The following is a 26088-nucleotide window of genomic DNA, read 5'->3' as shown; positions in this document are numbered from 1 at the left end:
TCTAGCTAAATGGGGTCTTATAAATAAACAAAATAACATATACAAAACACACAGCAAACATGGGCCTTGCAAATAATAATGTCTTTAAAAATGCATTCCTTTTTACCATTTTTCTTCCTTGAGATAAAAAATGTCTTATAAATCTCTATCTTAAAATATAGCATTTATAGAAGTTTTAAATCTGTCCTGAAGACTCAGGATCATAGTCTTTGGATCTCAACACAGATTTTACCTTCCTCTTCAGAATGCACTTGGGACCATGCAGAGGGTGGTCTAGTTGTCATAATGGGGGAGATTGGGCTGGGAGGGGAGCAGTATGCTACTGACATTAGTGCTGGCTGGCATCAGGAATGATAAGTGTCCTGAGTTATCTGGGCTTTGTACCTAGGGCAGTCCCATACAACAAAAAATATACTGCTGAAAATGACAGCAGTATTCCCACTGCTTCTTTTTGCCAGACATCATTAACAATTTTTGGTTATGGCAAATTTTATAATTAACACAGGGATTTTATTTGCTATATAATATTGTACTTTATATCTTACTAGAGGCCCGGTGCATGAAACTCGTGCATGGGGGGCGGGGGGGAAGAGAGGGACCCCTCAGTCCGGCCAGCACCTTCTCTAATCCGGGACCCCTTGGGGAATGTCCGACTGCCGGTTTGTGCCTGCACTTTTAACAGATGACAGCTCCATTGTTGTTTCTTTCTTTTCATGCTTAAACCCATTGGAATTAGTAGGTGTTCAAAGTGTGTATACATTTTGGGGGGACACCCTGTATATCTCTAGTCAGCGGTGAAAGGAACCAATGGCGGATTTGGAACCCCCAGACAGGGAACCTCGCTCACTCCCGCATGTCTCCCCACTCCACTTTCCACCTTCGCGGGCAGCGGGAGAATCAATGTTTTCTCTCATTAATTCGGAAAAGCACGTCCTGTCACCCGCTGCCCAGCAGGAGTGCGCTAGGCCCCATAAGAGCAAGGCTCAGTAAGGGTAGCCTTCACTCATGGGTGCTGGCACCCAAAGTGCACATTCCTCCTCTGCAGTCGCCCTGACTATCCCACCATTTCACTGAGAGAATGGAACTTCTTGCCTCCTCTGGGCTCCTGATCTTGAATGCTGACTGAAGGCACCTCAGCGAGAGCCACCCGCGCTCACCAGGTGTGCCTGTCTGCACTTGCTCCTGCCTCAGCACCTGCTTTAGCTCCATGGAGGTGATCTCGTCACTGCATTGGCCTCCTGCGGGAAAAGGGCGTCACCACTCCGCCCTCTCACTGTCATCTCACAGGTGCCCACCCCAGCACCCAGAACACCCAGACACTCTCCAAAGGACGTGAGCGTGCTGGAGGGGACGTGCGCACGTCCTCTGGGCGACACAGGCATGCTGGGGTTGATGGAAGTGTGGCGGAGTGGGACTTGTATGCGCAATGGTCCGGGACTGTTGTAGGCTTGCGTAGGTGACAGCGCGCTGGGGGACATTCGCATGCCAGTGGGGGAGGAGAGGATGCGTGCACCAGAGGCCTGCAGCTGCAATGATCCGCAAATCCCCCCCTCCCCCCCGTGGTGCAGCCAGGAGGACATCAATCTGGCCCGCCATAGTGGCTGTCCGTGCAATCTTGCACCTTCTAGACCAGGAGGCAGGACTTGCACAGCCACTCCTCAGCGGTGCTGATGGCTTGCAGGAGCTACTTCAGGTCGGCCTGTAGGCTCCACTTGGTGTGCTCACAGCTGCCGCAGCCGCCATGTGGGGAGTACAGGCCGCCCTCCGCTGGCCTGCCTCCCCCGCCCAGAGGCTCCTCGCACGCTGCCCACAGGCCTGGCAGCTCCACGCCTCAGCGGCTGGCTGGGGCGTGCGGGAGGCTTGGCTTCCTTTGTTGCCGGGACAACGAAGAAAGCCAAGCCTCCCGCGCAAAAGAAGTCAAGCCTCCTGCCTGCTCGGGTTGGCTCTGTGGCTGTCGCCCAGAGGCTGGCCCTCAGTGGCCAGCCGGGCATGCGTGAGGCTTGGCTTCCTTTGTCGCCGGGGTGATGAAGGAAGCCAAGTGTCCTGCCCACTCAGGCCGGCTCTGTGAAGAGCCTCTGCTGGTGCTGCCATCTTTGTGGCTATAGGCACCTCCATATTTGTCATGGAATGATGGTTAATTTGCATATTACAATTTTATTAGTATAGATAAGATATAATCATTCCACTATTTTGAGGGCATTTAGCTTAAATGAGATTTGTGAAATCTTCACAGTTACTTATATACTGTGAATAGTTATCATCTTTCACTGTCTACTTTTCCTTGGTCCCGAAATAAGAGAGCTGATGGAGCCACACCAGCATGGCTCAGTAGTTGAGAACCGACCTATGAACTAGGAAGTCTCAGTTTGATTCTGGGTCAGGCCATATGCCTGGGTTGTGGGCTCGATCCCTAGTGGGGGATATGCAGGAGGCAGCCAATGAGTGATTCTCATCATTGATATTTCTCTCTCTCCCTCTTCCTCCCTCTCTGAAATTAATAAGAATAGATTTTTTTTAAAAAGCTGACAGAGGCTATATCTTAGTCACATAAATGTGGCCCATAACCAACACATATTGTTCAACCTCAAAATGAACCATTTTACAGTTACTCATCTCTCATAAATCACCTTGCAAAAATGAAGAAGTTTTGATAGTGTGAAATATTTTATGACTTTAAAGAGGGGGTGACATTTAAAAGTAGAAAAAAAGGAAACTACCCAGTTTAATAAAAAAGATCAAAGCTATCTGATCTTTGGCTCCTGTTAATGAGAGGCTCTGCCCTAGCCAGTTTGGCTCAGTGGATAGAGCATAGGCCTGCGGACCAAAGGGTCCCAGTTTCAATTCCAGTCAAGGCATGTACCTCGGTTGCAGGCTCCTCCCTGACTTGGGCCCTGGTCAGGGTGCATGCAGGAGGCAACCAATTGATGTGTTTTTCTTACATCAATGTTTTTCTGTTTTTCCCTCTCTCTTCTACTCTCCCTAAAAATGAAAAAACATCCTTGAGTGAGGATTAACAACAACAACAAAAACCCACAAAAAAACGAAAATGGATAGAGGGAATTTCAACTTACCTGGGCCATCGCTTTTAGAACTACCCGATCTAATCAGATTTCTCTAGGTTCTTCTCTTGGACTAGTAGAGTCCTGAAAAAGCAGAGGAAGATGGAGCAAATCTCATAAATTAAGCTTGCTTCAGTAATCCTAAATAGATGAGCTGAAAAACAACTGAACTTCCAGTGTTCCTGCTCTGCTTCCCCTGCTCTCCCTGGGTCTTCCCACACAACACTAATGCAAAGAACTACAGAGTTAACAAAACCCAGCCCCTCCTTAAACCCTAGGGAAACCAAAAGATGGTTTCATGCAGATATGCTCCATCACTGACACAGAACCCATGCACCTCAGCAGAAGGGATTCTGGCCTGAACAGTCCCCTATCTTGTTTCTGATAGTCTATACCAGTGATGGCGAACCTTTTGAGCTTGGTGTGTCAGCATTTTGAAAAACCCTAACTTAACTCTGGTGCTGTGTCACATATAGAAATTTTTTTATATTTGCAACCATAGTAAAACAAAGACTTATATTTTTGATATTTATTTTATATATTTAAGTGCCATTTAACAAAGAAAAATCAACCAAAAAAATGAGTTCGCATGTCACCTCTGACATGCGTGTCATAGGTTCGCCATCACTGGTCTATACCCTAGATAGCTCCCCACCTGTACCAAGCAGATCTTCCTTTGCAGCTGCAGCAAGGAGGATCATAATTCATACCCACTTTACCCTCTAAGGCTGAGGACAGTACCATCTTGTGAAAAAAGACATTCTTAGACAATGTCTTCCAGCTTCTGTGGTCTCTACAGGCAAAATCTCTTGGGTACTTCCCTGGTTTACTTTCTCTTTCTAAGTCCAAAAGGGTACCATGCTGACCATACCACCAGAGACTTCGTCAAAGCCTCCAGTCCCAGCTGGACTCACTGGACAGGAGCAAGAAAACCACAGTAATACAGGCATCTTACAAGCTAACCTGAGTGGCAACTCAATTTGTAGCAGCCTTTTGGCCCAGCACTTCTTATTTTCCATTTAAACCCTCCCTATTGCTTTCCTGCAGAACATGGCTTCCTCACTGACTAGCAGTTAGCACGGCAGAAGTTCTATGGAGAATGGCCTGTACCCCCAGGTAATGAGATCTCAGGGGTTTTAAGGAAGGTAGCAAGGTTGGTTTTAATTAGAGGGGCAAGAAGCATGGTGAGGGTGTCAGGAGGAAGACTAATGTAACCAATGGGGGTGGTGTCGAGGAAAATTTCCTGTAAGATACAGAACATGATTTGGGATCTAAAAATCAGAAATTTTAATAGTCAGGAAAGGCACAGAAGAGCATTCTGAGCAGAGTAAAAAGCAGTGGCAAAACGGTGGACCAACTATATGGTGTGTTTGAGGAGCATTTGGAATGACGTATATAGTTTGGAAAAGGTCTAGATCAGTGTGTGCTGTCCAACAAACTTTCTATGATGATGGAAATCTGTATTGTCAATAATGTAGCCATTAGCCCCATGTAGCTAATATGACTGGATAACTAAAATTTTTACTTAATTTAATCCAAATTTAAATTCAATTAGCTCTAGAACTTAGGCAGTGGTTCTCAACCTTCTGGCCCTTTAACACTAGATTGCCCAAGGAAGTCATTTTGACTGCTTTTTAATTTCAATTAGAAAAACAATTATGTATATAAGGACACAATGTCTTAGAATTTTGTGACTTTTTGTACAACATATAAGTGCGTTTATTAATAATTGTAGTTACCTCCCCCTCCTTCATTTCCGGTATAATATATGTGTTATACCTATATTGCCCAAAAGCAAAAGCAGTCATTTTGACTGCTTGGTAAATTTCAAATAATCAAATGACTCTTATTATTGAATTGAGTAAATTTCTTATATGACCAGTTCAGCTCTGTATTGAAATAACAGTTTTCATTTTTTTTCGATTACCGTCACATGATAACATACAAGTACATGATAAATTGTCGATACTTGATAAGTTGCAGTTGCTCAATAAGGTAAACTAGTACTTGGTATTCGAATCTTTATGCAGTGATACTTGTTCTAATAGGTTGTTTATTGTATTTCTTTTGCTCCCTAAATTCATGAAAGAAATGTCGAAGAGAAGGGAGTTACTGGAAAAGCTAATGAACATAAGTGAAGAGTGCTCCGATATAAAATCAGATGCAGCAAATTCTGAAGTATCATCTGAAAATGAAGTGGATTATATTCAAAGTGAAACATCTGACACTGAAGATAGCGATGAAGAGTCGATCACCAATGATGAAAAGGAAAGTGCCATCAATATGCCCAGGAAAAGGTGTAGGGTGCTAAGTAGTTCAGACTCTGATGAAGAAACTGAACACACCGTTCAGGAGACCGAAACAGCTGCCGATGGTACTGTGTGGTCAAAATTTGACGAAGGTGGTATTCCTGGAAGGTTACCATGTACTTGTATTTTCAAGGGTGTGAAAGGGCCAACAGGCTACGCAAAAAGGAACATTATGGCAGATAATCTTATCAGTGCATTCTTGTTGATAATAGATAACTATATTATCAAACATATAAAGAAGTGCACAGAAGAAGAAGGCCGCCGAATTTTGAGGAACGATTGGACAACAACATTACCGGAAATACGTGCATTTATTGGGATTTTATATGCTCGTGGAGCCTACGAGGCAAAAAATTTAAAACTCAGTTATTTATGGTCAGCAAAGTGGGGTCCCGAATTCTTCAGGAAAACTATGGCCAGAGAAAAGTTCAAGCAAATCCTACGATTTATTCTTTTTGACAGAAGAACCGAAAGAAGTAGGCACCTACAAACAAGTGAGTTTGCCTTGGTTTCGGAAGTATGGGACAAGTTCATTGAAAAGAGTCAAGCTTGCTATCAACCAGGGCAAAATATAACAGTTGACGAGCAATTATTTCCGTCAAAAGCCAGGTGCAGATTTACACAGTATATGCCTAATAAACCCAACAAATTTGGCATCAAATTCTGGCTTGCATCAGATGTTAGTAGCAAATATGTTTTGAATGGTTTTCCTTATTTGGGGAAAGATGAACAGCAACCATCGTCAATGCTTCTCAGTGAACACGTTGTTCTGAAACTTGTCGAGCCATATACAGGCTGTGGAAGAAATGTCACGACCGATAACTTTTTCACTAGCATGTCACTCGTGACAAAATTATTGGCCAAACAAACAACTCTAGTTGGAACTATTAGAGGAAACAAAAGAGAACTACCCAAAGCAGCCAAACAAACGAAGGATAACATGCCTCGTTTTTCCACTCTGCTATACAAATCAGAGAATTGTGTTCTTACAATGTATAAAAGCAAACCAAATAAAGAGTAGCTGTTCTAAGTTCTAGGCATAAATTTGTGAAAATTGATAAGAGTAATAAAAAAATGTTACCGGAATCTATTCAATTTTATAACAGCACAAAATTTGGAGTTGATATGGCGGATCAAATGGCCAGAAAATACACAGTAAAGCTAGTTCTCGTAGATGGCCCCTCCAAATATTTTTCAATATTTTAGATTTGGCTGCTATAAATGCTTGGATCCTTTACAAAGAAACGACAGGAATACAAATACAACGAAAAGAGTTCTTGTTTTAATTAGCAGAACAGCTTTCCACCGAATACAGAGCTGCAAGACAGAGAAATTCATCAGAACATGAAGACCCACAAAGATCAACTGCAACATCATCAAATGCAACCCATTCTAAGAAACGCAAAATTTGTCAAGTACGACTTTGCCACAACAACAAAACAAATAATATATGTGAAAAACGTCAAATGTATGTTTGCGGAAGATGTACACATAAAAAGATTTCCACTTTCATTTGCACTAAATGTACAAATAATAATGCATAAATTATTTTTTTTCCAAGTGAGGTACATTTTTTTGTTAATATTTACTAATACCTTGTTATATAACTGTAAATACTATACAAAATTTTTTTTTTATATATTTTATTGAATTTTCACAGAGAAGAAGGGAGAGGGATAGAGAGCTAGAAACATCGATGAGAGAGAAACATCGATCAGCTGCCTCCTGCACGCCCCCCACCGGGGACGTGCCCGCAACCAAGGCACATGCCCCTGACCGGAATCGAACCCGGGACCCTTGAGTCCGCAGGCTGACGCTCTATCCACTGAGCCAAACCGGTTCGGCAATACTATACAAAATATTAAAAATTAATTTTAAACAAATTTCTTTACACATTAGTTATTCTTTCACAATGCAGTCATTTTGACTGCTTTTGGGCAATATAGGTATATACTAAATTTCAGTCTTTCTAGTGTTAAATATAGTTCCTCATGTTGTGACCCAACCATAAAATTATTTTCGTTGCTACTTCGTAACTGTAATGTTGCTACTGTTATGAATCGTAATGTAATATCTGATATGCAGGATGGTCTTAGGCGACCCTGTGAAAGGGTCGTTCGATGGCCAAAGGGGTTGCAACCCACAGTTTGAGAACTGCTGACTTAGAGGATGACAGTGCTGGAGATGACATTTAGGGGTTGGAAAATGAAAGTGTATGAATGAAATAAAAGAACTATAAGAGCAAGGACCAGGTCTCATCATCACTGTGACTGGCACTTGCCACGGTGTCTGAAGGCTATAGGTGACCAATGAACACTGACTGAATATATAAAAGTTTGGTTTTCATTAATTAATAAGTAGAAGACCACTGAAGAATTTAAAGAAGGAAGTGATAAGGCCAATATGACCAGATTATTTTATTGGAGAGGAGTAAAACTGAAGTTAGGAATATCAACTGAAAGGTGCTTGTACTTTCCCAAGCAAACTAAGGATCTGCCCTAGGATAGTTAGTGGAAACAAGAAGGAAGGGGATACATTCAGGTATAGAGAAGAAGTAAAATCCAGTCCTGTCCAGTGTGGCTCAGTTGGTTGAATGTTGTCTTGTGCACCACCAAAAGGTAGCTGGTTCGTTTCTTGGTCAGGGCACATGCCCAGGTTTTGGGTTCAGACTCTTGTGGGGGGGAAATGGGAGGCAACCAATAGATGTTCGATGTTTCTTTCTCTAAAATCAATAAAAACATATTAAAAAAAAGAAGTAAAATTAACAGGCTCTGGCATCTAATTGGACATGCCAGCAGAGAGAAAAAGAAATCAGGAATTCTCTCTTATTTACTAAATTCCTACTTCAATTGGCATTTTCTTGTCTGTGAGGAAGATAATAAATGTGAGATTTACTGTCTCAGTAAATCTTTTACATTCTAATGGAAAGAGGAAGTAGCAAATATACTGTTTTTTTTTAAAAAAAAAAATATTTTTATTGATTTCAGAGAGGAAGGAAGAGGGAAAGAGAGATAGAAACATCAATGATGAGAGAGAATCATTGATCGGCTGCCTCCTGCACGCCCCCCACTGGGGATCGAGCATGTGCCCTTGACCGGAATCTAACCTGGGACCCTTCAGTCCGCAGGCCTGTGCTCTATCCACCAAGCCAAACCGGCTAGGGCTATACTGTTTTTTTTTTTTTATATGCCAGGTGGCCAAAGTTTTATGGAGAAAAATAAAGAAGGGGATAGGGAATTTGGGGGCAATGGAGGGTAGCCCGAGACTTTTTATTGAGAAAGTGATATATAAGAATGAAGTGAGTGAGCAATGCAGATATCTACAGGAGGTACATTCCTAGCAAGGGGACAACAATCGCAAAGGCTCAAGGCAGGAGCAGGCTTTCTTTGATCAACAGAGGAGACTAGAGTGGCTGCAATGAAGTATATGAGAGAAAGAGGGTCAGAGGCTCATCTGGGTCAGAGAAGTAGCTGGAATCTGGATCACATGGGGCTCTGTGTCATTGTAAGAATTTAGGTTTTTACTCTTGAGTAAAACAGGAAGCTACTGAAATGTTTTTAATCCAAGGAATGACATAATCTGATTTACACTTAAAATGATTACTCACGGAGAATGAACCAAAAAGGATAAAGGCGTGGGGGAAGCAGGGAGACCATAAGGTCACTGCAGTAATCCTGGCAAGGGGGAAGTGTGATTTGCATTAGGGTGGTGGTGCTGGAGGTGATGAGAACTGATTAGATCAGATTCTAGAATCTAGAATCTAGATATTCTCTGAAGGCAGAGTTGACAGGATTAGCTAATGTTAGATATATAAAAAAATAAAGGCAAGATGACACTAAGATTTTGGGCTTGAGCAACTAGAAGTATGAAGTTGCTATTTTTTAACATGAAGGACTGCGCGAGGAGCAAGTTTGGTGAAACCACTATGAGTTCTGTTTTAGACCTTAATACCTGAGATGACTATTACATACCCAAGTGGAAATGTCAAGTGTCCATTAGACATTTGGTTCTGGAGTTCAGGATAGAGTACAAATGTAGAAATATAAAGTTGGAAATTACTGATGTACAGATGACATTTAGAGCCCTGAGACTAAGTAAGTGCACATACAGAGTGAGTGAAATTAAGGAAAATGTCTGTAAAAAAAATACAAACAAAGCCACTTTATAATTCTTTTTTTAAATATTTTTTTTATTGATTTTTTTAATAGAAAGTAAGAGAGAGCAAGAGTTAGAAACATCGATCAGCCGCCTCCTGCACACCCCCTACTGGGGATGTGCCCACAACCAAGGTACATGCCCTTGACCAGAATCGAACCTGGGACCCTTCAGTCTGCAGGCCGATGCTCTATCCAATGAGCCAAATCGGTTACAGCTACAAAGCCACTTCAAAATGGAATGGAAGTTGCCATCCCAGAGGAACTGCCTTGTATTCTTACTCCTCAAACCTTTGGAATGTTAAAACTGGGTAAATAACATTTGGACTGGGCCTAAAGCAATACTGTATCTCAAACAACTGTTTGCAAAGATAATAGGAAAGCAGACATCATGATTATTTGCCGGGGTCCGACCCCAGCAGGTCCAGGGGTTCCCAAAGGTGTGGACGGAGTCGGCGAAGAAGGAATAACACGGAGACAGTGTTCAGTTGATCAGCAGCCTAGCCAGGACCTCTAGCCAGGATCTCCAGCCAAGTTCTGGTCTGGATTTCCAGAGAGGTTCTGCTTTGGATCTCCTGCCAGGTTCTGTGTCCATGTTCTCTTGCTAGGTTCTCCAGGTTCTCCAGCCAGGTTCTGTAGCCATGTTCCCTCGCTAGGTTCTCCAGCCAGGTTCTGTCCAGGTTCTCCAGCCAGGTTCAGTCACCAGGTTCTAGTCAGGTTCTCTTGCCAATTTCTGTAGTCAGGTTCAGCCCAGGATCTTTTGCCATGTTCTCTCGCTAGGTTCTGTCTCTAGGTTCTGAGGCCAGTTTCTGTCCAGGATCTTTTGCCATGTTCTCTCCAGCGAAGTTCTTCTGTCTCTAGAGAACGTTCTGTGTAGGTTCTGTGCCTCGGTTCTGTCTCTCTCGGTTCTGTATTCTAAGTTCTGTGTTCTTACAACTGTATTTATACCAGTTGATTCCAATCCTATCAATCTCTATTACAAAGGTCAGGGCGTTTCTTATCTCCATTGTAGGGAGTAAAGATTATGTAGCTTAAGCATGATTGTTCATAGTTAAAGTGATTAATTACCCACCTGGCACTTAGTTGAGGGGTTTTATTCCCTCCCTAACTTCAGGGGAAAATCCCTACCTGGGGAAACAACCTTTCTCAGAGACCTTGGTTAAAACACATAGTGCCAAGAAGGTGAGCAAACATATTAAGAACAGTATGCCATATATGCCAGGTCCTTTGAAACAGCAAGGATGGACCGGCTCCCGGCAATTATTGAATTGAAAATTAAAAACATTCTTTAGAATTAGCATCACTGTATTAGTTTATCTGCACTTATAGAAATGCCTTCCTTGTAATTTTCCCTTTCCCTTTCTCTTGAAAACATTCTTTGCCTTTGTCTCCTAATCTGAACACTGATTCAGGGCCAGGGGGCTTAAATTCGGTTGAAGAATAGAGTGATGAAAAGATAAAAAAGGAGTCTGAAAAGGAGAAACCACTGGGATAAAAGGAAAAATAAGAGACTTGGGCTTCACTGGAAGCCCAAAGAAGAAAGTATACCAAGAAGGAAGGCGAGAACAGTAGCCAAATAAAAAATGAGAACTGTCCACTTGGCATTATAGAGATCATTAGAAATCTTGACAAAAGCTGATTCTCTGGAGTGGAGGAAACAAAAGCTTGGGTGGAGTGGGGTTCAGGACAGAATGGAAGTGGAGACAGAAGAGCCATCCCTTTCAAGGAGCTGTGCTGAAAAGAACAGGAAAACAGAGGTAGCAGTGGATATGGGGTCCAGGCAGAGTTCTTTGTTTTGAATGTGGGAGAAATTCTGGCATGTTTTATAGTAATGGGAATAATCCATACAGAGAAATTGATATGACAGGAACACAGGAGACAACTGCTGGAGCAATGATCCTGAGTAGGAGAGAGGGGATGGGAACTAGCACTCAAGTGTTGGGGACTGAATTACAGAAGATCACAGATAGCTTATCCCTGGGGAAGGCAGAATACATAGTTACAGAAATGATTCCCAGGATTCCAGGGTGACGTGATTTGGTGCCATTCATATACACTTTTCATTTACTTTTATTTTTACAACCACCCTGTGGGTTAAAGTTTATTGTATTTCCCACATTATATAGAAGAGAAGCTAGAATGCCTGAGAGGTTATGAGATTCACCTAAGGCCACAGTGCTAGTAAAATCTGAGATGGGATAAAAACCCCAGTGTTCTATTTTACTGCCCATGAAAGTTTCTATCAGAGTAAATTGGTTCCCTGTGGTTACTGCCATTAAGAATGAACAATAAATCCCAGAGTAGAAAGGGGGCAACTGAAAGAGTTGGGGGTTAATGAGAGAAGGAAACTAGAACCTCTGTAAGTGCTTTGCCACAGAAGACAGTGGTTTTGTGACAATAGTTTCTTCTAAGAATTACTAGAGAAGGTACCAGATGTGTTAGAAATCGAGATAGCGGAGGTGGTAGGGAGCCTAAGAGAACATCTCAGAATTCAGAGGAAAAATACACAGAAGAATGAATTCTGAAAATAAAGATCAGAGATATGGAAGAGAGAAATCCAGAAGACCTAAAATAGAATAAAAGTGATTAATAGAACAGCTGGAGAAATAATGAATAAAATATTTTCTGGAGGAAATGAAATACTTGAATCTTTAAATTAAAAAGAATTCTTGAGCGCTTATAAAAATTCATAAAGAGCCACATCTAGATGCATCCTGATAATAATTCTGAAATTGTACTTACCAGTAGGATATTCATTAATCTTAAATGCCCATGGACTATTTAGAACTCACCAGGCATGTTCCCTTGGAAGCTTTGTATGCTCTTTCTGGAACACTCTTCCACCAGACAGCCATAGAGCTCACTTTCCCTCTTCAAGAAGGTTTTTGCTAAAACTTCACCTCTGTAACCAAACTATTAAATTATTACCCATTGTCATTCTCTCTAGCCATCCCTGCTTTATTTTTTTTATAGCTCTCAGTGCTACTAAATGTTGTACTATACATTTGCTTGTCAATTATTTGACTCTTCCACTAAACTTAAACGCAGGGATCTTGTTGGTTTGGTTCATTATTAATTCTTCAAGACAAAATATTGCCCTAACTGGTTTGGCTCAGTGGATAGAGTGTCGGCCTGCGGATTGAAAGGTCCCAGGTTCAATTCTGGTCAAGGGCATGTACCTTGGTTGTGGGCACATCCCCAGTAGGAGGTGTGCAGGAGGCAGTTGATTGATGATTCTCTCCCATCAGTGTTTCTAACTCTCTATCCCTCTCCCTTACTCTCTGTAAAAAATCAATACAATATATTAAAAAAAAAGACAAAATACTGCATGGGAGGCACTAAGCACTGCAATGAATACACAAGATCACAATGAAAACCTTAAATACTGATCAAAGTAGAAATGTCTCAGTCTATCTTTTGTCAGCCAAAAAGAAGTTCTAGTTTGATAAAATATTTACTGTACAAAATTAAATACTGTAAAAATATTTCAGATAAATATATTTTATGAACACATGACATAAAGGCAGAAAAACAAAAAAGAAAAAACATATTCTTGAGAAGATTAAAAAGTTCAACCCCCAAATATTAAAATCAAAATGAAAAGGCAAATGAAAACAACAAAAACCCTTCAAACTGCTTTTAAAATTAAATTTTCAGAAAAAAAGCAGTAATTTTAGGTAAATGAGCAATGGTTATGCATGGGCATTCCTAAATAATAAAATGGCTCAACCTATCAAAAGTTTTTAAACTTTAGTAATGAAGGGAGTGCATTAAAGTAACAAGAAAATATCCTATCTAATAAAAGAGAAACATGGTAATTAGCCATACATCCGCTACCCTTCCCATTGGCTAATCAGGGCGATATGCAAATTAACTGCCAGCCAAGATGGCGGCCAGCAGCCAGGCAGCTTGAAGTGAACATGAGGCTTGCTTGCTTCAGTGACGGAGGACTCCAACGTTCCCTGCCTGCCTTGCTGGCCTCTGAGCTTGCAGTTTGAAACATTGTTAGAAATACAGAAGCTAAACAAAACCCCAGAAACCTGCTTTCAGCCAGCCTGGATCTCAGAGCTGGAGTTGAAACAGTGTTTCGATTACAGAACCCAAACAAACCAGATACCTGCTTTCAGCAGCCAAGCCTCAGAGCTAAAGCTGGCCCAGAATAAAAAAAAGAAAAAAAGGAGCGGTTGGGAGCTTCAGTCAACCGCCAGCCTGAAAACAGCCCTCAGCCCCTCACCCAGACTGGCCAGGCACCCCAGTGGGAACCCCAACCCTGAAGAGTGTGTGACCAGCTGCAAACAGCCATCATCACTCATCCAGGCTGGCGAAGCACCCCAGTGGGGACCCCCACCCTGATCCAGGACACCCTTCAGGACAAACCAGCGGGCCCCCACCTGTGCACCAGGCCTCTATCATATATAGTAACAGGGTAATATGCCTCCCAGCACTAGGATCAGCGGAGCCGTGAGGCCTCCCGGCACCGGGATCAGCGTGACAGGGGGCAGCGCCCAAACCCCGATTGCCCTGCGGCTCTGTGTGACAGGGGGCGGGGCCACAACCTCCCTATCCACCCTGCTCTGTTTGTGACAGGGGAAGGCGCCCCAACCCCCTGATCAGCCCTGCTCTGTGCCTGATAGGGGGGAGCTCCCCAACCCCCTGATCGCCCTGCGGCTCTGTGTGTGACAGGCTGCGGTGCCCCAACCCCTTGATCGGCCCTGCTCTGTGTGTGACAGGGTGCGGTGCCCCAACCCCCTGATCGGCCCTGCTCTGTGTGTGACAGGGTGCGGAGCCCCAACCCCTCCCCCCCCACAGGCCCTGCTCTGTGTGTGACGGGGTAGAGCCATAACCTCCCCATCGGCCCTGCCCTGAGTGTGACAGTGGTGGCGCCCCAACCCCCTGATCCGCCCTGCTCTGTGTGTGACAGGGGGCGGTGCCCCAACTCCCCTATTGGCCCTACTCTGTGAGTGACAGGGAGGAGCTCCTCAACCCCCTGATCGGCACTGCTCTGTGCGTGACAGGGGGGAGCTCCCCAACCCCGATATGCCCTGCTCTGTGCGTGACAGGGGGGAGCTCCCCAACCCCCTGATAGACCCTGCTCTGTGTGTGACAGGGTACGGAGCCCCAACCCCCCTGATCGGCCCTGCTCTGTGAGTGATAGGGGGCAGTGCCCCAACCCCCTGATTGGCCCTACTCTGCATGACAGGGGGTGGTGCCCCAACCCCCCAATCGACCCTACCCTGAGCGTGACTGAGGGTGGCATCACAACCTCCCGATCCGCCCTGCTCTGTGCATGACAGGGTTGGTGCCCCAACTCCCCAATCGGCCCTGCTCTGAGCCCGACCAGGGGCTGCACCTAGGGATTGGGCCTGCCCTTTGCCACCCGGGTGCAGGCCTAAGCCAGCAGGTCATTATCTCCCGAGGGGTCCCAGACTGTGAGAGGGCACAGGCCGGGCTGAGGGACCCCCCCCTCCCCCGAGTGCACAAATTTTTGTGCACCGGGCCTCTAGTCATTTTATAATTATCAATTTGGCAAAAATTTAAAAGATTGCTGATGGGGGTGGGTAGAGGTGGAGGAGGGCATAGAGTGGATAAATGATGATGGAAAAAAACTCATAAAAAATTGGTGACACTCCACAATAGCATATCATAAGAAAATGGACACACACGGTATAGCTAGTGTAAACTTCCCAAAGGCAATGTGAGCAGAAATTAAACCACTTATGTGCTCTAATGAAGCATTCCATATGAGGCTCTATCTAAAGATGTATGTAGGGTATCCTAACCGGTTTGGCTCAGTGGATAGAGCGTCGGCCTGAGGACTGAAGGGTCCCAGGTTCGATTCCGGTCAAGGGCATGTACCTTGGTTGCAGGTACATCCCCAGTAGGGTGTGTGCAACAGGCAGCTGATCAGTGTTTCTCTCTCATCAATGTTTCTAACTCTCTATCCTTCTCCCTTCCTCTCTGTAAAAAAATCAATAAAATAAAATATATTAAGAAAAAAAAGATTGGAAGTCCAAAAAGATGAGATTAAAAAAAATGTATGTAGGGTACATGATGAATATCCTGTTAAAAATGGAAACAACTTGGAGAGAGCTTTAATGTCCTACAAAAGAGGACTGATTAGCCCTGGCCAGTGTGGCTCAGTTGGTTGGAGCATCATCCCATGTACCTAAAGGTTGTGGGTTCGATTTCTGGTCAGGGCACAGGTTTGATCCCCAGTCAGGGCATGTACAAAAGGCAACCGATTGATGTTCTCTCTCACATTGATGTTCTTTCTCTCTCTTTCTCAATGATACATTTCTTTGCTCATGTTAAGATGTTAAACAATGTTGGGTAAATAAGGTCGGTAATAAAACTCTTTCACATACTCACAACTGTAAACCTACTTTTGCCCCACCCTGTATGTGTAATGAAACCTTATTTTTATAGGAAAAATATACCTGTGTATATATACGCATATGTGTATGCATCAAAGATGGACTGAAAGGCTTTTCAATCAAATTTTCACAACATTTGTCTCTAAGTGTATAATTATGGGGGATCTTTGTGTGTTTTTTTTTCTGTATTTTCTTTCTTTTTTCTTAAATCCTCAGCCGAGGATAGGTTTATTGATTTTAGAGTGAGGAAGGGGGTGGGGAAAAGAGAGAGAGAGAGAGAAGAGAAAAAGAGAGAGAGAGGAGAAACATCGATCTGCTGCTTCCTGCATGGCCACTACTGGGGATTGAGCCGGAAACCTGGGCATGTGCCCTGACCAGGCCAATATGCAACCACTGAGCAACACTGGCCGGGCATGTCTGGGCCAGGCATGTTTTATCCTTAAAGATTCCTTTGGTTACCTCTGGGTTGTGATCTTCAATTTACTTAAGTGCATGTTTTTTCAATAACCATGTATTAATTTTTAAATGTGTATTTTCTCATTAAAAATTTTAAAAAATGTTTTTATTGATTTTAGAGAGAGAAGAAGGGAGCGGGAGAGAGAGAAACATGGATCAGCTACCTCCTGCACAGCCCTTACTGGAGATTGAGCCCATAATCCGGGCATATGCTCTGACCAGGAATCGAAACAGTGACCTACTGGTACATGGGTCTCTGAGCCACACCGGCCAGAGCTAAATGTGTATTTTTAAATTCTGTAAATGTAAGCTTATTCCCAAATAGCAGAGGAACAAGAAAATACTTTTTTTTAAAAAACAAGCTCAGGATATTCTAAAAAACAGTTGTATTTTTGCTTGGTTAGTTTCCAATAATCGAAAACTTCTTTATTTCATAACTATAGTCATGTGTACCAAAGTCTCACCTGGAAAAGAACTAAAAATCACATGGATATGTCCTCTGTATAAGTGATGCTTCTTTACAGCCCTTCTTGATGGATGGGTTTGTTATGTTTCTGCACCTGTCCTATTTCCTGCAATGTTCTCCAAACAGCTACAGAATCATCATGCTCCATCCACTGGTCATACTTTGGATTTCTGATAATGCAAATGAAAACTGCAGGGAATATAGCAATTCAAGGAAATGAATGTATTTCCACAAAATTCTTATGGGGTCAGTCAACTTAGTTATAATATGACATGAAAACAGCTACTCTGGTTATACAAATATCTCCCTCTTATTAAATCTCACAGCATACTACCAGGCTAAGCTAGTGCTATTTATCAACCTTTACTTTGGATATTTGTATGCAAGTTTATACAAATCTCCCTTATAAAATCATTTGCAATTTTAAAATAGTGACTGTAACTTTTTAAAAGTTTTTTTTTCTGCCAAAACCGGTTTGGCTCAGTGGACAGAGCGTCGGCCTGCGGACTGAGAGGTCCCAGGTTCGATTCCGGTCAAGGGCATGTACCTGGGTTGCAGGCATATCCCCAGTGGGAGATGTGCAGGAGGCGGCTGATCGATGATTCTCTCTCATCGATGTTTCTAACTCTCTATCTCTCTCCCTTCCTCTCTGTAAAAAATCAATAAAATATATTAAAAAAAAAGAACAGAAGTGATCATTTAAAAAAAAAAAAAAGTATTTTTTTCTCCCTGAATTCTAGAAGATTCTGCATATTTGCAAATTCTTAATAAATATCTAATGCTTAGCCCTAGCTGGTTTGGCTCAGTGGATAAAGCGTCAGCCTGCAAACTGAAAGGTCCCAGGTTCGATTCCGGTCAAGGGCACATGCCCGGGTTGTGGGCTTGATCCCCTGTAGGAGACTTGCAGGAGGCAGCCGATCCATGATTCTCTCATCATGGATGTTTCTATCTCTCCCTCTTCCTTCCTCTGTGAAATCAATAAAAATATATTTTAAAAAAATATCTAGCCCTAACCGGTTTGGCTCAGTAGATAGGGCGTTGGCCTGCGGACTGAAAGGTCCCAGGCTCGAGTCCGGTCAAGGGCATGTACCTTGGTTGTGGGCACATCCCCAGTGGGAGGTGTGCAGGAGGCAGCTGATGGAAGTTTCTCTCTCATCGATGTTTCTAACTCTGTCCCTCTCCCTTCCTCTCTGTAAAAAATCAATAAAATATATATTAAAAAAAAAAATCTAATGCCTAACCCCAAGAAATTCATTATAAAAACACAAGAAGTTGTATGCACAGGAATATTTTTTGGGACTATTTCACAATTAAAATATCCTATATAATAAAGAGGGAATATGCAAATTGACCATCACTCTGCCACAAAGATGGCGGTGCCCACAGCAGAAGCGGGGGTTTCTGTAACACAAGATGACTGCACCCATAGCAGAGGCTGAGTTCCCGTAATGACCCTTAATGAGCAATCAGCAGGGACCTGAGGCTGCGCCTCCACCTCTGTCCCCGTGGGGATTGACAGGGGACCTCAGGCCACACCCCCCCGCCCAGTGGGGCTTGATGGGGAACCTCAGGACACACCTCCCCACCCTGGCACCAGGCCAGGGAACCTGAGACCGCACCCCCCACCTGGCAGGGCTTGACAGGGGACCTTAGGCTGTGCCCCCGCCTGGCAGGGCTTGACGGAGGACCTCAATGTGCACCCCCCCGCCCCAGTGCTGGGCCCGGGGACCTCAGGCTGCTCCCCTCGTCCCGGGTCAGGGGACCTCAGGCTGCGCCCCCCGCCCAGTGGGGCTTGATGGGGGACCTGAGGCTGCACGCCCCACCTGGTGGGGCTTGACAGGGGACCTGAGGCTGCGCCCCCTTCCCGGCGTTGGGCTGGGGGACCTGAGGCTGCGCCCCACTCCTGGCGCCAGGATGGGGGACCTGAGGCTGTACTCCCCGCCCGGCGGGGCTTGACAAGGGTGGGACTGACTGGCCGGGTCTGGATCTAGCCCAATAGTTGGGGGGGCTGGCCGGGTCTGGGTCTTGTGTGATTTTGAGGTGCATGTGGGTGGGCGGGGACTTGACTCTGGGTCCCATGGTGCGCCCCAGACTCTGACAGGAGGAAGATTTTCATATACATTTTACTAATTTTCTTTGATCTCTGACACTTCTATTATAGAGAAAGGGCAAATAGCAATATTAAAATATTTCCTCTAATTAATCCCCTTTTAATGTGCATGAATTTCATGTACCGGGCCACTAGTATAAGTATAAATACTCTGTAGTAGGCAGTAAAATGAATACATTAAGGCGCATCTCAATAATGAAATACTATACAGTGATTTTAAAATGTAACAATGATATAGTCAATACATTATTAAATGAGGCAGGTCTAATGGACATCCCTGCCTGAGTAGTCAACACATTCTGCAGCTGAACCCAGTGACAGAAACAGAGAGGAACATAAAGGCATGGCAGCTGTGGTCTAGCAGCCGTCATTACCATGCAGAAAACACAGTCCCAGACAAGTAGCTGCCTGCCCTCATCTCCCAGAGAAGTAGCCCCAGCAGACCCTGTAGCTGCTAAGGGTCGGATTACAGCACACACTCTTGGCAGCCCCGACGACTAGAGAGCAAAAACATTTCTCCCTGAGCAGCAGGTGCATACTGCCGCTAAACCCATGAACAGTGGCCAAGACACAGAGGTGTGTCAACTGAAGTTTAGCAGCCACCATTACTGGGAAGAGAACAAGGCCACAAATGGAAGAATAGGCCCAACCTGCCCCCTTCCATTGCAGTGGAGTCCAATGGAGGCACCTGGGACACCTCAGATAGTATAGCACTGCTGGCAGCATCTTGTTGTAGGCAGCACTGGGATCACAGAGGCCCCATCACCCACCACATTTCCTCACTAGGGTAGAGCCCTGAGAAGGAGGTGACAGAGGGGATGCCCACCTCCCCAGGGAATAGAGGGCATTTTCCACAGTGCAGGAAACACCACCCTACAGAGATCCTGGAAGCCCCAGCAGTGCAAGCAAGAGAAAAATAAAAACTTGCACCCCCCTACTAAAAAACAAAAGAAACTTTCTTACCCACTTCCTAAAATAAAGTGTCAAATACATTTTTAAAAAATCAGTTTTCAGTCCCATAAAAGCAGAGACATAATGCATCAGATACCATGAGTAATCTCCAGAAAATAAGCTTAAAGACATGAAATGTGATTTAAATGACAAAGAATTTGAGACTGAAGTTTATGAAAAAACTCCATGTGATACAAGAAAACTCAGAAATACAGTTAATGAACTCAGAAATAAAATCAACAAACAGAATGAGTACTTTGCCAAAGAAATGGAAACTATAAAAAAAATAAAAAAAAATTCTGGAGCTGAAAGAGCTCAATAAAAGAGATGAAGAATGAACTAGCAAGACTTAAGAAACAGAGCAGTCCTAGCCGGTTTGGATTAGTGGATACAGCAGGGGTTCTCAAACTTTTTAAACAGGGGGCCAGTTCACTGTCCCTCAGACCGTTAGAGGGCCAGACTATAGTTTAAAAAAAACTATGAACAAATTCCTATGCACACTGCACATATCTTATTTTGAAGTAAAAAAACAAAACGGGAACAAATACAATATTTGTATTTGCATGTGGCCTGCGGGCCGTAGTTTGAGGACCCCTGGGATAGAGCATCGGCCTGAGGACTGAAGCGTCCCAGGTTCGATTCTGGCCAAGGGCACATGCCTGGATTGCAGGCTCAATCCCCAGTGAGGGGCTTGCAGGAGGCAGCCAATCAATGATTCTCTCTCATCATGGATGTTTCCATCTCTCTCTCCCTCTCCCTTTCTCTCTGAAATAAATAAAAACATATTTAAAAAAAGAAAGAAACACAGCAGACCAGACGGAGAAAATAGTGACATCGAAAATATAAATCTAGAAATGATTCAGATGAAAAGCGGGAGATTTGAGAGTAAAAAAAAAAAGGAAAGAAAGAGAACTCTCTGATGGAGAACTATCTGACTCCATCAGAAAGAGCAATATAAGAATAATGGATAGCCTGGCCAGTGTTGCTCAATGGTTGAGCATCAAACCATGCACCAAGAAGTCACTGGTTCCTTTCTGGGTCAGGGCACATGTCCGAGTTGCAGGCTTAATCCCCAGTAGAGTGTGTGCAGGAGGCAGCCCATAGATGTTTCTATTTCTCCCCCCTTCCTTCCTCTCTAAAAACTAATAAAAACACATTAAAAAAATAATAATGGGTATACCTGAAGCAGAAGAGAGGGAATAGAGGGCCTATTTAAACAAGTAGCTGACAAGAACTTTTCAAACCGATTAAAAAAATGGATTCTTTATAAAAAATCTTTACTGTTGAAAGTATTACATATGCTCCCCTCCCCCCCCCCCGCCCCCATTAACCACCTTCAGCCTGCCCCCAGGCCTTCACTACTCTATTGTCTATGTCTATGGGTTATGCATATGTGCATACAAGGTCTTTGGTTGATTACCTCCCACCCACCCACCCATACTCCCCCACCTTCCTTCAGAGATTCCGCACTCTGTTCCATGCTTCTATGTCTCTGGATCCTCTCCATTCATCAGTTTATTTTGTTAATTAGATTCCACATATGAGTGAGATCATGTGATACTTGTCTTTCTCTGAGTTATTTCACTTAACATGATACTCTCCAGGTCCCTCCATGCTGTCTCAAAGGATAACAGACTCTTCTTTTTTTACTGCTGCATAGTATTCCATTGTGTAAATGTACCACAGCTTTTTTATTCACTTGTCTACTGATGGGCTGTTTACAGATCTTAGCTATCGTAAATTGTGCTGCTATGAACATATGGGTACATACATTCTTTCAGATTGGTGTTTTGGGTTTCTTAGGATATATTCCTAGAAGTGGGATCACTGGGTCAAATGGCAGTTCCATATTTAATTTTTTGAGGAAACTCCATACTGTTTTCCATAATGGCTGTACCAGTCTGCATTCCCACCAGCAGTGTACTAGGGTTCCCTTTTCTCCACATCCTCACCAGTACTTGTCATTTGTTGATCTGTTGACAGCAGCCATTCTGACAGGTGTGAGGTGATACCTCATTGTTGTTTTAATTTGCATCTCTCTGATGATCAGTGACTTTGAGCATTTTTTCATATGTCTCTTGGCCATCTGTATGTCCCCTTTGGAGAAGTGTCTATTTAGGTCCTTTGCTCATTTTTTAATTGGATTGTTTGTCTTTCTTTTGTTACATTGTATGAGTTCCTTATATGTTTTGTATATTAATCCTTTATCAGATGTATCATTGCCAAATATGTTTTCCCATACAGTGGTCTCCCTTTTCGTTTTGTTGATGGTTTCTTTTGCTGTGCAGAAGCTTTTTATTTTGATGTAGTCCCATTTGTTTATTTTCTCCTTAATTTCCCTTGCCCTAGATGTATCCATAAACATATTGCTATGAGAGATGTCTAAGATTTTGCTGCCTATGGTTTCTTCTAGGATTTTCATGGTTTCACGACATGCTTTTAAATCTTTTATCCATTTTGAGTTTATTCTTGTGTATGGAGTAAGTTGGTGGTCTAGTTTCATTTTTTTGCATATATCTGTCCAATTTTCCCAACACCATTTTAGAAGAGACTCTCTTTATTCCAGTGTATGTTCCTGCCTCCTTTGTCAAATATTAATTGAGCATAATGGCTTGGGTCAATTTTTGGGGTCTCTGTTCTGTTCTGAGCTATATGCCTGTTCTTGTAAGAACTGGATTCTTGAATCTAAGAGGCTAAAAGAACACCTAATTATCTCAATCCAAATTTCTCCAAGGCATATTGTATTAAAACTGTCAAAAATTAATGATAAAGAAAGAATAATTAAGGCAGCCAGGGAGAAGAAGATGGTAAGCTAAGGAGGAAATCCCATTAGATCATTATAGGGTTTTCCAGCAGAAACCCTACAAAAATTAGGAAAGAATGGATTTAAATATTTAAATTACTGAAAGACAGAAATCACCAGCCAAGATTAAGTTATCCAGCAAAGTTATCCTTCAGATATGAAGGAGAAATAAAGGCTTTCCAGACATACAGAGGCTGAGAAAATTTACCGCTACAAGACCTGAATTATAGGAAACACTGAAGGATATTCTTCTACCTGAGACAAAAAGACAAAAGGATACAAAACTATGAATAAGATGACCAGCAGACAGAAGGAAGTAGGAAATTGTAACTCTTGTTCAGAATAGGATCCTATCTAATAATAGACAAACATGGTAATTAACCATACCTCCGACACGCTTCCCATTGGCTAATCAGGGTGATATGCAAATTAACTGCCAACCAAGATGGCGGCTGGCAGCCAGGCAGCTGAAGTGAACAGGAGGCTTGCTTGCTGCAGTGAAGGAGGAAGCCAAGGTTCCCTGCCTGCTGCTGCTGGGCTCTGAGCTTGCACTCTAAGCAACTATGTTGCAATTATAGAAGTTAAACAAAACCCATGCTTTCAGCCAGCCGGCCGGCCGAGCTGGAGTTGCAACAGAGTTTTGATTATAGAACCCAAACAAACCCAGATACCTGCTTTCAGCAGCCGAGGCCTCAGAGCTGGAGCCGAGCCTCAGAGCTAAAGCCGGCTCTCAGTTCCAGTGACAGCTATAGAAGGTAAATAAATCCCAGAATAAAAAAAAGAAAAAAAAAGGAGGGGTTGGGAGCTTCAGTCACCCGCCAGCCTGAAAACGGCCCTCAGCCCCTCACCCAGACTGGCCAGGCACCCCAGTGGGGACCCCCACCCTGAAGGGGGTGTGACCAGCTGCAAACAGCCATCATCCCCTCATCCAGGCTGGCAAGGCACCCGAGCGGGACCCCCAACCTGATCCAGGACACCCTTCAGGGCAAATCATCCGGCCCCCACCCGTGCACCAGGCCTCTATCCTATATAGTAAAAGGGTAATATGCCTCCCAGCACCGGGATCAGCGGAGCTGTGAGGCGTCCCGAACCCGGGATCAGTGGAACCGCGAGGCCTCCCGGCACTGGGATCAGCGGAGCCGCGAGGTCTCCTGGCACCAGGATCAGCATAGCTGTGAGTCCTCCTGGCACCGGGATCAGTAGAGCCTCCCAGCACCGGGATCAGCGGAGCAGCGAGGCCTCACTGCCCCTGTGTCAAGCAGAGCTGCGAGGCCTCCCAGCACCGGGATCAGCGGAGCAGTGAGGCCTCCTAGCACCGGGATCAGCTGAGCAGTGAGGCCTCACTGCCCCAGTGTCAAGTGGAGCTGCAAGGCCTCCTGGCCCCTGGAGCAGCGTGACAGGGGGCAGCGCCCAAACCCCCTGATCGCCCTGCGACTATGTGTGTGATGGGGGCGGGGCCACAACCTCCCTATCTGCCCTGCTCTGTTCGTGACAGGGGAAGGCGCCCCAAACCCCTGATCGGCCCTGCTCTGTGTGTGACAGGGTGCGGTGCCCCAAACCCCCCATGGGCCCTGCTCTGTGTGTGACGGGGTGGAGCCACAACCTCCCCATCGGCCCTGCCCTGAGTGTGACGGGGGGAGTGCCCCAACCCTCTGATTGGCCCTGCTCTGTGGGTGACAGGGGGCAGTGCCCCAACCCCCTGATCCGCCCTGCTCTGTGCATGACGGGGGGAGCTCCCCAACCCCCCTGATGGGCCCTGATCTGTGTGTGATAGGGGGCAGCGCCCCAACCCCCTGATCGGCCCTGCTCTGTGCGTGACAGGGGGTGGTGCCGCAACCTCCCCATCAACCCTGCCTTGAGTGTGACAGGGGGCTGTGCCCCAACCCCCCAGTCAGCCCTACCCTGAGCGTGACTGGGGTGGCATTGCAACCTCCCGATCCGCTCTGCTCTGTGCATGACAGGGGGTGGCGCCCCAACTCCCCAATCGGCCCTGCTCTGAGCCCGACCAGGGGCTGCTCCTAGGGATTGGGCCTGCCCTCTGCCACCCGGGAGTGGGCCTAAGCCAACAGGTCGTTATCTCCCGAGGGGTCCCAGACTGTGAGAGGGCACAAGTGGGGCTAAGGGACACCCCCCCGCCAGTGCACAAATTTTTGTGCACTGGGCCTCTAGTCTATATATATAAAACCCTAATATGCAAATAGACCTAACAGTCGAATAACCGGTTGCTATGACATGCCCTGACCACCAGGGGGCAAACGCAGAACATGGTGGGTGTTGGCAGCAGGCCGCAGAGCACAGACCATGGTGGGCATCGGCTGTGGCGGGATGGTGGAGCAGGTGAGCGGGGGCGCCAGACCAAGGCAGGGCACCGGTCGCTGTCATCAAGGCGAACTTCTGGTGGTTACTGAAAATTCTTTGCTCCCGCATGCCGTGGTCCCACTGGGCACTCGTACCTGCTGCTGGTGCCAGAGATGCTGCTCACACCCACTGCTGGCACCAGCCCCGATCTCTTGGCACCATCAGCAGGTGCAAGTGGTGGCTGCCAGCCCCGATTGCCCCTCAGGGCTTCTCCACCTCCCCCTGCTCCTGAGGGGCTATCGGAACTGGCAGTTGGCTCTCACACCCCACTGCTGGCGACAGCCCTGCTCGCACCTGCTGCCAGTGCCAGAGCTGCTGCTTGCACCCTCTTCTGGCGTTGGTCCCAAACACTCCGTGCCGTCAGCAGGTGTGAGCATGGCCAGCGCCAGGAGCAGGTGCGAGTGGGGCCGGCGCCGTCAGCATGTGGGAGCAGCAGAGGTGGGAGTGGGGCTGCTGGCAGACAGGGGACTGGGGGCTGCGGTGGGAGGGGCCAGGTGGGGGTGCGGAGGATGGGCCAAGACCTGTTCCTGTGCACACTGTAGCCTCACAGCCCATAGTTCCTTTCAAGGTGCACGAGTTTGTATACTGGGCCCCTAGTCTGTATAATAAAAGCCAAAGTGACTGTTATGGCAGAACAACCAGAACAACGGATCGCTATGATGCACACTGACTACTAGGGGGAAGACGTTCAACACAGGAGTTGCTGCCTGGTAGTCAGTGCGCTCCCACAGAGGGAGCGCCACTTATCCAGAAGCCAGGCTTATGGCTGGCAAGTGCAGTGATGGCGGGAGGCTCTCCCGCCTCTGCGGCAGCGCTAAGGAGCAGTGAACCAAACAGTAAGGAGCAGCGAGCTGGGAGGTAAGGAGCGAAGGGTCCTGGACTGCGAAAAGGATGTCCGACTGCTGAAAGGCGGATGTCCCCTGAGGGGTCCTGGATGGTGAGAGGGTGCAGGCCGGGCTGAGGAATCCCCTCCCCCCGTGCATGAATTTTGTGCACCGGGCCTCTAGTTAAACAATGAACATAAAATAAAGGTTAAAGGAGGTAAAAA

The 26088-nt window shown here is 45.2% G+C and overlaps 1 protein-coding gene and 1 pseudogene across 3 annotated transcripts in view; one reads left to right on the top strand and one right to left on the bottom strand.

Moving 5' to 3' along the window:
- ZNF565 (zinc finger protein 565) overlaps positions 1 to 26088 on the bottom strand; it is a 69724-nt gene that overhangs the window by 24882 nt on the left and 18754 nt on the right. For 2 of the 3 annotated variants that reach the window (XM_036345452.1, XM_036345451.1), the window contains exon 2: positions 3072 to 3143. In XM_036345452.1, coding sequence (XP_036201345.1) covers positions 3072 to 3080 — 9 coding nt within the window. In that variant the 5' untranslated portion in view covers positions 3081 to 3143. Of the gene's footprint in view, positions 1 to 3071; positions 3144 to 12314; positions 12637 to 26088 lie in introns of those variants that run through there. The other variant, XM_036345450.1, reaches the window with a different exon arrangement.
- LOC118674734 lies at positions 5997 to 6654 on the top strand (annotated as a pseudogene).

This window comes from Myotis myotis, unplaced genomic scaffold (assembly GCF_014108235.1).
Source record: "Myotis myotis isolate mMyoMyo1 unplaced genomic scaffold, mMyoMyo1.p scaffold_m19_p_19, whole genome shotgun sequence".
NCBI classification, from domain to species: Eukaryota; Metazoa; Chordata; class Mammalia; order Chiroptera; family Vespertilionidae; genus Myotis; species Myotis myotis.
The sequence above is the reverse complement of the archived record's forward strand: the minus strand, read 5'-3'. Positions and strand labels throughout refer to the sequence as shown.